The following is a 15,752-nucleotide window of genomic DNA, read 5'->3' as shown; positions in this document are numbered from 1 at the left end:
GCGTGCGTGCATGTGTGTGTGTGTGTGTGTGTGTGTGTGTGTGTGAGATGCAGCAAAGTAGTTTGATGGACAGAGGGATTAGATTTTCTAACAGGAGCCGACTAACCCAGTCTCTTATTGACCTGGATTTGGGACTCAAACCGTTTTATTGACAGGATGTCGGTCATAGACACCTCTTTTTCAGGAATTAAGGATTAGTCTATTGCTTGCTTAACACCCAAATGTGTTCCCACACACACACACACACACACACACATATACATACTCCATCTCTCTGCACAATTGTGAGGAAGAAACTCTGAATTGATGTGACAAATATGAGCTTTGCATATTTCTGAACAAGGCTCGTAACAGTTGCCTGTAATTTCAGCAGTGCCAGTCATTTTTCTTCTTCAGTGTTGTTCACTGCAGCAGGAAATAAAATTTCCTAAACTGCTGTTTTCACTGCTGTACTTAACCAGTATTTTCAGTCAAATGCAAATCAAACATGTAGTTTATTATTTCATACAACTATCAACTGAAGCTGCAATGTGTTGATGTTGTTGTCTCAAGCCCTTAGTAAGTGCAAAAACACACCAAACCACAGCATATGAACTGGCACCAATTGAGGGATAATGTATTCATGGTTAGCATCATCATGGATTCCCTAGACCAAAATCCACTGTGAGTTTTGCACTGAATTTGGGATTTTTTCAGAAAAATATTACCAGAGTAACGTTTTGCCTTCTTTAAAAAACTTGTTTGCAGCTTTGCTCACTTCTTATATCATACATTCATACATTGGCGAATCAGAACGATTTCTCCTGCTGATCCAGCAAGATTAGATGGCCAGAAAAGTCAAACAAACAAAATGGGCCTAATGGGGCCAACATGGATGACGCACCGCTAAGACATCGACAGGTTAACGCTTTTGTCTGTTGTGTGTGTCTGAATTCGCTAGATAAATATTTTCGCTTTCAAAACCTTCCTGTGGGTGTCATTAAGGAATAATTATTTTGTTGCCAAAGCACTAAGTGCTGTATGTCCGATTTTTTTCTCTCATTTGCAATGTTAATGACAGACCGAGTTCACTCGGGCAGTGGACATAAATCATTCATAGTCCAAAGTCAGACAAGAGAAGGTGTTTTTGGCTGTGACTCAGGAACGAGGTTGCACCCTCGCATCAGAGTGTGAGTGTTTTCCGCATAAGCTTGTTCAGATACCACCAACCCTGTTAACACCTGGACTCATGTGACTCTAGCTTCTGTCACATGATTAATGGGCCTCCCCGCCAGTCGGTCAGAAGCGAGAAAGACTGAAGGTGAAACTTTAGACTTTGACTCCAACGGAACGTGGCACACCCCCCCCCCCCCCCACACACACACACACACACACCTGTGTGTGGACGTCTTTTTCTATTACATGTTTGAAGAAAAAATAATCAGAAGAGCTTTTAGAAAAACGAACCCATTTTTATCCGAGAATCCCCTCAGTGAAATCACTCGGATAGTTTCATAACTTCTAAAGACACATTTGTATGAGTAAACCTCCCAAGGGGTCCGCAGCTACTCCTGGATTCACCCCCCTCTCTAGCCATGGGTTGCAAGTCCCTGGGGAGCAAAATCAAAATCAGTTCAGGCAAGGGAGCAAGACAGAGCAGAGTTCCAAAAAGCTTATTAAAACCTAGACTGAATTTGAGGTCCAATGGGATGAATTTGGCATGAGATAAACTATGGAGATGATTAATAATCAGGAACTGTGATTAATCTTAATCAAAGGGTCATATTAAAGTCCAGGCTCATACTGATGAATGTTAAAGTGTTTCTCTGGAGACTGGAGTGTGGGTTTAATGTTGAAGTTTTTTTTTTTTTTTTTTAATCCAAATGAAAGGAAAGAGCTCCGAATCGATAAATAACAGTGAATTTTTTCGTATGCAGCTTGATCAGGGACAAACTAATGGGAGCTTTGATGTGTTACAAGGGATAAAATGGATGAAGTTAGATATATTAGTTAATAATGTAGGAAATACAGTCCAGGTTGATTAGGCAACACCTCACTGATGGTAGGAGGAGTTAAGTGCTCCCTTTTCCAGAATTTTGGGAGCAGGAAAACATTTTTATTTTTGTAAAGAATCCCGACATTAATTTTTCTGCTATGAGCAGGATCAGATTTTATGCAGCACCCAGCGTGTGTCTGAGAACCAGCAGGACGCCGTGAAAGGAGTTACCTCACAGAGAAGTTGAAGTTGCAGCCTGTCGCCTGCAGCTCTTCATCTAACAGCTCTCTCTGGCTGTTCCTTCTTGTTCCATTACTCGCTGCAATATTTCAAACTGATCCGCTGTCAAAAAATCCCCAAAATGTTTGTTTTGTAGACCTTTTTGGGGGGGGGGTGAGCTAAAAACACTCGTTGCCAAGCCTACTGATAAACACGTTGCATTTCCTGTGACTACTTCATAACAGATGTCAAATCTTGTTTCACCGGTTAAATTCTTATGCAGAGATACAGCAAGATACATTTAGTCTGCAATAACAGCAAAGACTGGAAATTTATTTGTATAAATACAAATCTTTGATATCATTACTTTAAACTGCTTTTGCCAGGTCTCAATAAGAAAATAATATGACGATTTAACAATCAAAGATGAAAAAAGAACAAAGCGTTCATACACTGAACACTGGAGCCCCTCAGTGTGCGAACTGCGTGTAATTATTTTTTACATTTTGCTGTTTTCATCGCAGCACCTTCCTTGGCTTGTGTGTATGTGTGTGTGTGTGTGTGTGTGTGTGTGTGTGCGTGCGTGTACGGTGCGTGCGCGCGCATGCATTCTCCAATCCATAACAATCAAATGTTACAATGATTCTGCTCCCCAGGAAACTATATTGCTTAAATCCATTTTGATATGCCCTGTCTCGCTCCACAGTTTAATTCAACAGTTGCCCCTGCAGGTACGCTGCTCTATATTAATTTGTCTTCGTCCTCCGTCCTCCAGGGAACTCCAGCCAGTTTTGTCCGTTACAAAGTGGACCAGGAGAAGTCACCTTACAGCGGGAGCATCTTTGAGGTGGAAGAGGAAAGCGGACGGGTCGTCACTAAGGTCAACCTCAATGAGGAGCCTAGCGTTACCTTTAAGGTGAGTCATGATGGTGCCAGTAACTGGAATGTTGTACAGTTGCAATGTAGTCGTGTATTAAGACAAAAAGTGAAGCATATTTTTCCATTGAATCAATATGGAAGTCCCTCCTGAAAATCCTGCAATCGTGTAAAGGAATGCTAAGTCAGGTATTTTTATCAAATTCCTAAACAGTAGTTGCAAAAAATGTTGGCAGTATTGCTGCAAAAGGTTTTATAATGTTCGCAACCCATCTCATTAATTGCATGTAATTCATAGTAACTTAAAGTTGTAAGAAGTTGCACTTTGCATTTTGTCCGTACAGTGTTGTGGTTATTTCCTGCAAAATCCCACAAATTTTGTCGCAGATTTTTGGAAAATCAAGTATTTTCAACTACAGCAATCACAAAAACACTTGCCATAAAAGTCCTGGAGGGACTTATATGTTTGTCCTCCAAACAGCAGGTGTTAGCTGTTAGTTAATGCATATGTTTGAAAGTGTGGCAGCTCAGTCCCTAACTGATCTCACTCACTACCCTCCCGTTTCTGCGTGTATGAGGCAAATTCATGTACTCAAGGCGTATTCATAATCAGATTCTTCTGGTCAAGTTTTTGAGCCGACACAAATTGATGCAAAAACACGTCCGTGCATATTTTGTATGCAATCGCACGTCTCATGCAAAGTTTGAGTCCATGACATTATTCCTGTCTACCATTCGGTCATGTACTGTAAATATTGTGCTAAAGTTCAGTCAAGAATTAGGTTTAGGCAGCCCGATGAAGTTTAAGCAAATTAACATTTAAAGTATTAATCATGCGGATGCCGGGCTGTAATAAGTTAAGAATTCCGTTTTAGTTACATAGCACCAATTCAGATCAGAAGAATTTTAAGGGCACTGTTCATATCAGGCAGGTCTAGACCCAACAAGTCCCAAATGGGAAAGCACTGGGTGATAGAGGCAAGAAAAAAACTCCCTTTTAACAGGAACAACCTTGAGTACTGAGTAATTTATTCAAGAGGAGTATCAGGTCAGACAAAGTTCTTCCGTCAGCTTTAACAAACCACAATGACTTGACATGTTAATGTGATGATGACTCGATGGCAGCATTGCCGTGTACTATTCATAATTAAATTTATCATCATCATAAATAAAATCATGCTATTCCAGTATCATTATACAATCCATCCTACAGTTAATGTTTCTTTTGTTCTTTCTTGTTGTGTCATTTGCAAGCTCAACATTTGTGCATACTGACTTGAAATCGAAGAACGTTTTTGCTGCTGAATTGTTTTAACAATGGTGTAATGGCCTCTGCTGTATTTGCAACCAGGCATATTGACTTTTCTTATAGATTAACAAATGCTCTCCAATGTTCTTAATTTATTGATACATAAATATTTTACCACCTGTACGTGTAAGGTATATATCTGTGGTTTGTGTGCAGGTGCTGCAGGATGCGTCTGATATATATATATATATTTTTTTTTTCTTCCCCTGTCTGCTCTGCTCTCTGTTTCTTAAAAATGTTATCTTTTGGCTCATTTTTGATATCCCTCCAGACCAACACACCACAGTTTCCTCCACCGTCTATGAATCTAGATCAATACATGCATCCTTGCTGTCTGGGAGCTTTACAGGCTGATCACTAGCTCCTCTTTTGCCAGTGTTAAGGATGCTGAACATGTCCACAAAAGTAACGCTTGCCAACCTTATAAAAGAGACGGGTTGTGTTGTATTAGTGTGGCAAACAAAACCTTAAGAATTGCGTGTTATGTGTGTGTTTCTGTCTTTTCCTCTGCAGTTGTTTTTGATAGCCTTTGATGATGGGGAGCCAGTGAAAACCAACAGTACTTTGGTGGAAGTTACTGTCCTTCAACCTTCCCGTATCCCAATATTCACACAGGAGGAGTACAGGTAGGTTTCACTCACGTACAAAACGGCAAATGGTGTGTTGTCCCACACAGGAAGAGACAGACGTTAAAAAAAGTGTATTTTGACAGAATTTTACAACACACACATTTGTTTTCTCATTTCTTTTCTCGATATTAATGTATTTATTATCTCATTTAGTGTGTTTACATGGTCTTATAAAAGGAAAATTATTGATGTTGGGGTTTTTTTTTGCGGGGCTAAAACAGGATTTTAAAAATACATGAGAAGATATTTGTCCATCCGAAATCATGCTTTTCAAATTTGGACTACCATACCTATGTACCATACCTGTATACACTTGGATCATCCTCTAATCCGCATGGTGTTTTGTGCAGGATCTGGGGTCCCACTGTGCTGTTTAACCCAAATGTCAAGTGGGCAAAATTTCAGCAAAAACAAAGCATTTTTTTATACAAAAAGGAAAAAAAAAATCGAATCAATAAATCGAGAAAAACTTTTGGTTCTCAGCTGAAGGTTTTTCTGTTTTAGTTTTGAATTTGAGTCCACCGTTTGGACGGTATACAGCTTCCTGGTTAATTTGTTTAGTATGTGACGAAACAGGTGAACCTGTAAGGCATCATACGGCCACTGATTGTTGCGGCTGTAGACATACGTCCATTGCTAAATCAATTCTTTGCCATTTATACTGGGAATATGACAGTGTTCCAGTTGAAATGGCCTTGCTCAACTGCTATTGTACATGTAAACGCAGTGATCGGCAACTCTCAGTAAAGAAGCCCAGTCTCACTCGGGCTTTCTTCTACAAGCATGACAAAATAATGGTTTTCTTTATAAATATGTATTAGAGCCTCGGGGTAGATGCTGCAGATCATCACTGCTGTAAACCACATTTGTTTCTCTCTGAGAACGAAGCAGGTTTTCCCTCTCCGTTTAATAAGAGTCACTTCTGACAAGTGTTTAGGCTATGATGCCAGCGGGATGCAGGATGAGGAGATCGAATCCATATATCTCCAAGATGATTGACAGTGGATGAAGTATGCGGTTCTGCTTGGCCAGGGCCGGGTGTACTGATGTTACTGACGAGGAGTCATTTATGATTAAAATCTACATGGATTATTAACAGAACAGCTGAAGCTGCTTTGAAAAATCTCCCATAATGAGCGTGTGCTACAATTGTAATAGATGATGTTGCAATTGGTACCTGTCTGAGGAGATTCTCGCCAAACTCTGGCCTTCGGTCTGATGGCAAAGTTGTCTGGCACAATGCTGTCGCTGGGAGCTTAAAGTAAAGCTTGATTGAAGTGGATTTATTTACTAGCTTGCGTGTCAGTCAACGTAGGGCGTCTTGGTAGACTATTCTCTATAGCAGAATATAATGTGCTTTTATGCGCTAGACAGGTCTTAGAAGTCCTGCCCAACCTGTCAAAACACAGGTGGAATTGTAGGTTTCTTTGCTTACCATAGATAGGTTTTCTGCCTTTCCTGTGTTGTTCCAGCTCGAGTGTAATATTTGTTTTTTTTCTCATATGTCAGAGAGTACATGTGACTGCTTATGATCCAGCACCATAGTTCCCCGTAGCTCAGCTCTACTCAATGATTGATACACATGCACAGCAGCGTAGCAGTGGAAAGGTCATTGATTAACACTTTGAATCACTGCTTGTGTTTGACACTCTCGCCGAAGGTCGAGAGCCCAGGCTCAGACCTCAGTAGGGTACCAGATCGACAACGCTAGCCACACACTGCAGCGGGCTCGCTATAAATGATGAGCCATGAAAGCATTAGCCAGGTGCTTGAGCTTCTCCTGTCGGACAACGTCGTCTCCAGCAGAGAGCATCCAATCTGCTCACTCTACAATGGACTGTCTCCACATTCCTCACCTCGCTATCGTTCCCCGTCCTCCTCTCCCCGAGGAACCTTCTGAACACAAATCACTCTCTAAATGTCCCGGGAAGATCTCGTCCGTCTCTGTGAAGGCAGTTAGTTATATCAGCAATCAGGTAAGCTGTGCCTACAGCTCCAGAGCACACAATTAAAACAAGTCTGCAGGGCTTTGGCTGACTTAATGATTTCTGCTCCTGCTTTATGGTTGGTCCCTTCCATCTGTCAGAGGGAAATGAAGGGCTCCCAGTCATTGTTGGCGAAAATAAATGGCTTATACCATAGTTGATAAGACATGCTGCTTCTTGTTGTTCAGAGGGTTGGAGCAGACCACCCGATGCAGTTTTTGTAACACTTCAAAGAATAAGTTACAAATATCCTTAGGTGAACCCCTGACAAAGCATTAAATGCATTAGGTGATATTATTTATCAGGTATGGGAATAATTCATACACAGTTTGATCAGTTTGGGAAAAAAACCCAACCTAAAATCAATTTTTAAAGCATTTTATAGAAATGACTAGGTTGTTGAAGTGTGCGTTTATATTATCTAAATGTTTGCAACAATGTTCACAACCAGAAAGATGCATATTGATGTTAACTGTACATGTTAACATGTACATCACATTTCCTTTACACCCACTCGTTGCTTTAACAAATTTAGTTTTTCCATTTACTTAGACACCGTAAAACATTGTTTTGTATATGTATACAAAACATTACTTTGGCTAATGCTATTTGCCTTTCATGGGAATAAAATGACATGATGCAAATCAACATAAATAAATGTCAAAATCTAATACATTGTTTACTGCGTCCTCATCTCATATTAATTATTCTTCCATGATGGCTATTTGACTGTTCGCATGATAGCATACTACTTCAGAGTCAAGTTACATCTGCTGTACATATTTAGATCCAGTGGCTCCAACAGGAGAAATTTGATACTGTTTGTGTAAACTATTAATTATTCTTTTATATTGAAGTCATGAAGATGACTCTGTGGGAAGATTTTAGGTCACACAGGAAAGGAATGATTATTGTCTGCTTTTGTAAGTGGAGTTGAGTGGGGGGTAAAACACTACCTAAGATGTTCCAGCTATATAAATCCACCCACGTAAACTGAAGTTCTGGGCCCATGTTGTAAACCTGGTGGTCTGAGCAGTTTTCTGTGCTTGCCCACAGCAATTCCCCATCTAAATCTACTCGTAAATCACATGGGACTTTTGCCTCACTGCTTCCAAGTATGTCATTTTGCTCTCCTCATTCCCCTCCCCCGAGCACCCACTTCCCTTGAGTTGTTCCTCTCGGTTTATATCTTTTTTTTTTCCATTTTCTTTACTTGATCCTCTCTTTGCTTCTTTCCTCACTGTACAGTAACCCTTAATTTTCTCTTGATCGAGGAGGTGAATATCTGTTCATGTGAGCATGTGTGAGCATTCATTTGATCACAATTGATTCATGTGCATTTTTTTTGTTTTTTACTGTAATTAAAAATGTATACATTACCTTGATTTATATTGATGCAAAGATTCGTGGTGAAGTCGGTCTGCATGTTTCCAAGTGATCCACTTGCCACTCATCCAAAGGAAATATTTCCTCTGACTTACAACACACATTTGCAATTCACCCCCCCCCCCCATACATTGCAATGCTAAGCAGTGCGCAAGAGTGAACACAGGTACCGGTAGTTCTCAGCAAAAAACTGTCAGTAGATAACACCATCAAACCAGCAACAGCTTTCACTACAGGATCTGTCAATTATGGAAAAAACTGGGCTGTGTAAGAGCATCAGGTGAAGAGCGTAGTTCCTGGTGCTTTCTTTCCCTCTTCCTGTGGCTTTAGGCTTTTTTTTATTGTACAATGAAAAGACAGACTCTATTGTAGAAGGACATGAAGGCAAATGAAATGTAGAGAGGCTGACGGTAGCAGCGCTGGAGCAGCAACGCCGTCTGTACTGGAGAAGCTTTAGCTAGGTAGCCGTCACACACAGGTGCAGCCAGCCGTTATTCATGCCTGACGAAAAATGAAGCTGTCAGCGGGCTGCAGCTTTGCCGCTCAGCTCTGCAGTTCATATTTTAGAGAGTTTGATTAATATTTTCTCCATTAATTATGTATTTCATCACCTGCAACCCATCCACTATTAATCAGAATATTAATTTTTAGCACCTAAACTGTGGATTATCCGCGGGGCCCGTGGATATACTGCAGTCTGCATGTCACGAGTGTACATTAATGTCTTCTTGCCCAATTGGGAATTTGTTTTGAGCCATTATTGAAATAGATGCCACTAGACACATTAGCATATTCTATTTCAAATATCCAAGTATTTTTAATACATAAGTCTTGCTCTGAATGTCAGCTATACACTTTGTGGCTCAACAACAACCAAAAGGTTGAGAGGGAGTTTTTCTTTTTCTTAGCAAAATTCACTCAGATGTGTACACTGGTTTGAATTTCCCATCATATTAAATGCTTTCTCAAATGTTAAATCGGCTTCATCTGTATTTAAATCAGTGTCGACAGATAGTTGTCACACAGCCTCGGTCCGCTGCAGCTTTTTTGCCAAGTTATCAAAGTTTACGCTCTGTCTAGCTTCCTGCTCTCTGTTATCACTTAACTGAGCTGAATTTGTGATACAGGTGGTCTCATTTGCATGATTCTCCGTTTGGTTTGTACCCTCAGACAATTCAAAGTGAATATGACATTGTTTTTTTTGTATTTTTTTCTCTCAGAGCCTATTAGCTAACCATTGGGCAGGGAAATTCATTTCAAGGTTGCTGCTTTTATAGTATAATCATTGTTATACAGTCGTGGAAATCATCAAGAATTCAGGCGAATGACAAAAAAATTAATCACAAAGGAATTTTGAAGAGAAAACAATCGTATGATTAACGTGACTGCTACACAAACCCACAAGACTGCTTAGGTCAGTGATTTGTGCTGCCTAACGTGAAGCTGTTTTGTCTGTGGACTGATCCATCACATCGCAAGCTACTATATTAGCCATCCCCACATCTCTGCCGTCCAGTTTCTAACCCCTACAAAGACATTTAAACAAGCCTCAAACTTCAGCATGATTTTCACATGAGGCTGTTCTCTGCTGTGTACCACCAGCGATGACTGCCCAGTCGCAGACAGCATCTGTTAGGCCCAGGTAGCATAGCCAGCGGCTACGCTCGCTATATGTGATAAGCGCCCATGGTCACCTGTCACCAGACATCCCAAAAATCACGACCAGCTGCAGTCATTAAATATGAAATATACCAAAATTTATTGCCAAAGACACCACATTGAGTTAGCGTCCTACAAGAGGAGACAGCTAGTGTTTACTTGCCTTGCTGCTGGTTGATACCTTGTGTTTTTTTTTTATTGTATTTTCCTTTTCATTTCATGATAAACTCTGGTTCTAAGTAGAGAGTTGTTGCTACTAGTAATTGTCAAACTATTGTATTGATCAGCTGATTTTGAATCAACTCAGAAAAATCTGGGTCTGGAACAGCCCGAGAATCTCTTCTATCTGGTTCATATACTATCATAAGGATATTTAAGAAATGTTTCACCTGAAGAGAATATAATTTGGGATTGGATGACACTGTTATTTATTCTCTGTACGTCAGCTCACTGTAGTTGCAGACAGCAGATGTTGCTCCATACCTGTCACATTAATATGCAGGCTGGCAATCCTGAGAAGAGCTCTGTAGCCCATTATTGAGCTATGCTCAGTCATACTGTCAGCATAGTAAACAGTGTCAACAGTGAACATTATTACAATCAACAAAATGCTGCCATGGTGTATGCTGTAATGCTAATAATTGCACAATTAGTGACATGCATAGACTACTTTGTAAACGTCATGCATGCTGCCTCTTTACATGGTGTCAGTGCTCTTTAAAATTAATATATATGTTGTGTTTATACACTTCAAAACATGTATTATGTATGAAATACATATGCAGATTTACTCGGCGTAAACATAACTTTTCCTTATTCGGGTCTCCAATGTGCATAACAGCAGTAATACCTTCTTCTGCTATCGCTTGATGTCAGTAGACCAGAGAGACTTGCTGTGTGAATTTCCTGTGAATGTCTGACCACAGTGTGACCAGTGATTTAATGTTCCCAGGGGTGGAACTCACAAATGGCTGCACATTACTTGAAGTAGATAGATGTCCTGCAGCTTGAAATACCAACCATCCTGGACTACACTACTATTAGCCACTAATCAAAAAGCAATAAATTACTTGTCAATTTAATGCTGCTCCTTTTAGAGAAATGAGAAAGAAGACAACAATTCAACGCCGTGCTTTACATCAACTCTTTCTGGCATCTGGAAGGAAATAGCCTTGATCATTTTTAGCAGAGTTCATATTGTGTGTGTCATTCAGACAAGGCTGTGATTGGCACATAATTTGGATGATGGCACGCTGTCATAGCATGCGGCTATTTAAGCGGCAGCCATCATGCAACCATTAGACTAGCATACTGATGGAGATCATATTCCATACACCCTTTGCAGCCATTTTAAGGGTTACCTACAATGTGCTCTCCCACACTCGGCCCTCGTACCTCACACCAAGCCTACATTAAAAAAGGCAATATCTCTCCTCTCTGTTTCTGTCTACCTACCTTCCTTATTATCCTTCCTTCCTTATACCTGTGAGTCATAGCAACAAGGTGAGGAGTGCTGGCATACTTATGAAGGGCATGATTGATTTTCAGCCACAATTCTGAAGCTGCCGCCCGGAGCCTTGAACCTCTAAGCACGAGGAGTGCACTGACCTTTCACTTGTCTCCGCTAAGTAGGCAGACATGTGGCTGTCTAGGAGAAGCTGAGTAACACTCAATGGAAACATCTCAAATTTCAGCTAAAGGTTGACACTGAAAGACAACCATGAAAAGGAAGAAAAGTAGCTGGGTCATGCACAGCTCACAGGAATTTTCTGGGTCACGGATAATAAGAGTCAAACAGTCAGATTATTTGAAATGATTGAGTATGATGAAGAAAGTTAATATATTGAGTTGTGAAGCTTCATGTCGTCTTCCGGCACCTGCTTCAATTCTTCTTTTATTCCATAATTTTGATGGATCAAGAGAACAAATAGCTAATAACCTCTGACTTATTTATAGGTATGACATCATGGAATTTAATTAAATTATGAGGAAAGATAGGAAGTAAATTAACTTCGGCAGGACTGGATTTTGACCTGCACGACTCATTTAGACTAGGATGTCAGCTTGATTGGGCATTTTGCTCTCTTCTTACTGTAGGCACAAATCAGACCAGTGGTACATTGCGTGCCCAGCTTTAGCTGCATCTTTCTGGTCAAATTTTCATCCGTGTCCAGATGTTCCTGATGGTATTCTTGATTTGTCATCTTTGAAGTCCATTCTTTTTAATGTATTGGTTAATATCTTGTTTTTGGATGATTTTGACATTGTATTTGATGAGAGAAATGTTAAGATGTAAGGACCATGTTCTGGATCTTACCAGGATGGCCTGATGTCGGTGATTGGGGAGAGTGTTGAATGTATTTTGATGATGCTATATTCATAGTCTTTATGCACACACATACACACACACACACACACACACACCCCACCCCTTTTCTGTTGTTATGATTTGTAGCGCTGTCACCAGAACGTCACAGCCCCCCCTCTGCGCTCCCTGCGGCATTCTAGTTTGAGAGGTAATCATGTCCGTCTGTCAGTGAGACCTCCAGGTGTTTGCGTGGTAGGTGACATGATTTAGTCAGGAGCAGTAATTTACCGATGGCATTGTATGATATCACACACCGCGTGCCTCACTTCTGTGGCTGAGTCTGGACAACCCACTCATCCACTATCATACGAGCATTTCGCTGGCCAGGTCTCCTCTTGTGTGCTAAATGATCCAGTGGATGATATGTGAAGTGATGTCATGTGGGTAGACAGTAAGCTAAAGAGTGGTGCACCATATCTGGCTGCTCAGTAAATGTTGTTTCTCCAGCTTTGCCAGTATTTTCCATCTTGTGCACCCTCCCCCTCCCCTGAAGATATTTTTCACTGAAGCCCATGTCTCTCTTGTGGTACTCAGGAGGGGGGAAAAAAGGGCCTCACCATAAATACATGTGGTCTGCTGTGGTAAGATAAACGATCAGTGGAGCAGCTCAGGGAGTAGCATGATCAGACGAGGGGTTGTAAACATGTTTTTCTTGTTTTCTACAAAGCGGTATTTTCATGCGAATACTTACTCAAGCATTATTTGGAGTCAGAAATGCGGTATTTCCAGGGTTGTTTGTTAGCACTTGATAATATTGAACAGAATCTTCTTAGCAAGTATGAGTCAGCAACTTGTAAACATTATGTGCTAATATCTGCTAATGCTGAATTTGCTTTACAGACGAGAAGGCGTTTGCCGGAGGAGGTGATGAAATGCTAATTTGTACACAATTTTTGGATTTGGGGCTCGGTTGATAGCAATAAAATGTGTAGTAATAGTTATACATTGAAAACATGGATTAATTTCAGGTGGCTGCAGGACTTTTGTATTATCCTAAGCAGTATAATGCTGAGAAGCTGTAAGCATACATTCCCACTGCATAAGTTAAAATTACATTTTGAAATTGTGTCCCCAATTAACTTCTAACTTAAAACATTTTACATTGGTGGAATTGAGGTAATTCTGCAATGATTAAAACTTTCCTTCATTACGTCATCTTTCCTTCTCAAATTCCATCGAATTAAAATTCTAATGTGATTAGGACCTTAACTTTTTTCTTTTTTTTTTTTGAAAGTTAGTTTCCTGCACCCGGAAAAATCCATTATCCCATCAATCCGACATGCACTTGAAAGCAACATATCCTCACAGTAACCATGTTACTTAAGGCATTTCTGTTGTGACTAATCTGTCCCAAACTTTAAATGTGTCTTCCTTGGACCATTCTACACCCCTCCGCCAAGTTTGGTGAAAATTGTCCTTTTTTGTGTGTATTCCTACCAACAGACAACTGCTATCAAAGATACGTCCTCAATAGCGGAGGTCAGTGTCAGCTTTATTGTCAAAACGCCATATGTACAAGAAACACAGGAATTCAACTAACGTTTCTCACAGTGCCAGTTGTTATATAAGTATTAAGAATAGACACATATAAGTACAAGAGTTGTATCAGGCTGTATTACTCATAAAACAGTTCTGGTCTCCACTTTTCTATCTCAACTGCTGCTTGACATTGAACATTAGTGCAGGAAGCCCAGTGTGAACAGTTTTGGGAGCAGCAAAGCATTAGTCCTTTATTTTGCACTGGTTCCCCAAATCACGTGACTCCCTTCAGGTAAGAAGTCACAGCATTTGCAGCCTTTTTAACGCACGGTTGGGTGTTGGAGTCAGTGCCCGAGAGTTCTTTGAAGTTTTTTCCAGCCTGTTTGATGTGTTTCAGGTATTAGCAGTATTGAAATTAACAAAGTAACATACCTGTCATCATCTTTGAATCTTTCTCCACACAGCAGATTGCACAGAGGCCTGGATCAAGATTTTATTTGATTAACTATTCAGTCCCAATTGCAGAAATGTAATTTAGTGTGCCGCTCACAGCTCTTTTGGAGAATGTATGCAGCATTAATGCAGCTAGCCTTGCCACTCTTCCATCATGACCCAGTTGGATTTTGTGTGTTCACAGTTACTGGCGTCAATGGCAGAAAATACTTTATATTAAGAATAAAAAAGCTTTTTAATGTCTTGGAACTGGAAGGCTTTTTATTTGCCAAAACGCTCTGAACATCTGGTGGTTTCAAAATCTTGGAAAGGTTCCCCCCCCCCCCTTTTTTTCTTCATTTCACCTTTCTTCCCTCTGCTTCACATCCCACCCTGCCAAACATAACCTGTTATCTTTAAAGTTCATCCCTCAGTCAATAACCGAATACTCTCTAACACGGGTTTCTCTATCTCAGCTTGAACTGTGACTTAAATGGGCTTCAGTGTTTGAAAAGGAGAAAAATAGTTTGGGCACAGAATGAATTTTAGCACATAAAGTTTTAAGGACCCAGTTGAAGCAGAAGTGGAGGAATTTATAGCGTTTTGGCGAAGAGGCAAAAAGCATTTTTTTCATTGCACCCTTTAAAGACCATTTTCTAATGTATGTACATACAATGCACTTAAAGATAGTGGTGTTATTTCTTCCAGTACTGCCATTTTCAGCCGGTTCCTGTTGAATTGGCACATGAAAAGTAATAACTATTACAGGTTAATAGCTATTTCCTGTGTGCTGTGGGACTTAAGTGACATTGCCTGTGGTCTTAATGGGTAATATAAGCTACGGAAACATGGCAGATATTTTATTTCTTTTTGTCTGCTTGTGTCGGAGAAGGAGCTTCAATGCATCCCCTATGCCTAATTTAGTCTCCATTTGTCACTCTCCAAATTTGCTTCCAGGCACGAACAAACAAATTAACACCAGGACGACATAACAACTGGCTAACTAACTCTTTAGCACACCTCAACAATCATCAAATTAGGAATGAGACATAATTGCTGAGCAAAATGTGCAGCATAACACGACCATCAGCAGCCAGAATGTGCTACGGCACATTTGTATTGATGGGATTTCACAAGAGAATCACAGCTAAATTCTGGCCTTTGTTTCCTTTCATCTGCATGTATACATCGGCCAGAAGACTTGCACGAGGACTTGAGAGAGATATACAAGATCACTTTTTGTGATCTATCTCCCAGCATGTCCGTCCCGCTTGTTCGCCGTGTGATGCAGTGGATAGAGAGGCGATGTGAGGTAGAAAGAGATTCGACACCATAACAGCAACTCCTTTGGCGCACCACCAGCTTTATACGCCTCTGCCTTGTCTTGTAAGCATCACTGCGCCATTGGCCCTGGGGCAGAGCGCTTGCTGACACC

At 40.5% G+C, this 15,752-nt stretch overlaps 1 protein-coding gene across 5 annotated transcripts in view; it reads left to right on the top strand.

Annotated features, from left to right (window-relative positions):
* The window catches only part of LOC147247430 (protocadherin-15-like), a 212,033-nt gene that overhangs the window by 157,934 nt on the left and 38,347 nt on the right, over positions 1–15,752 (top strand). For all 5 annotated transcript variants that reach the window (XM_086181511.1, XM_086181509.1, XM_086181507.1 and 2 more), the window contains 2 exons: positions 2,970–3,110; positions 4,893–5,005. In XM_086181511.1, coding sequence (XP_086037637.1) covers positions 2,970–3,110; positions 4,893–5,005 — 254 coding nt within the window. The remainder of the gene's footprint in view (positions 1–2,969; positions 3,111–4,892; positions 5,006–15,752) is intronic.

Source organism: Aulostomus chinensis, chromosome 16 (genome assembly GCF_037954235.1).
Source record: "Aulostomus chinensis isolate RoL2024-O1b breed Wild chromosome 16, RoL_Achi_v1.0, whole genome shotgun sequence".
Classification (NCBI taxonomy): Eukaryota; Metazoa; Chordata; class Actinopteri; order Syngnathiformes; family Aulostomidae; genus Aulostomus; species Aulostomus chinensis.
The sequence above is the reverse complement of the archived record's forward strand: the minus strand, read 5'-3'. Positions and strand labels throughout refer to the sequence as shown.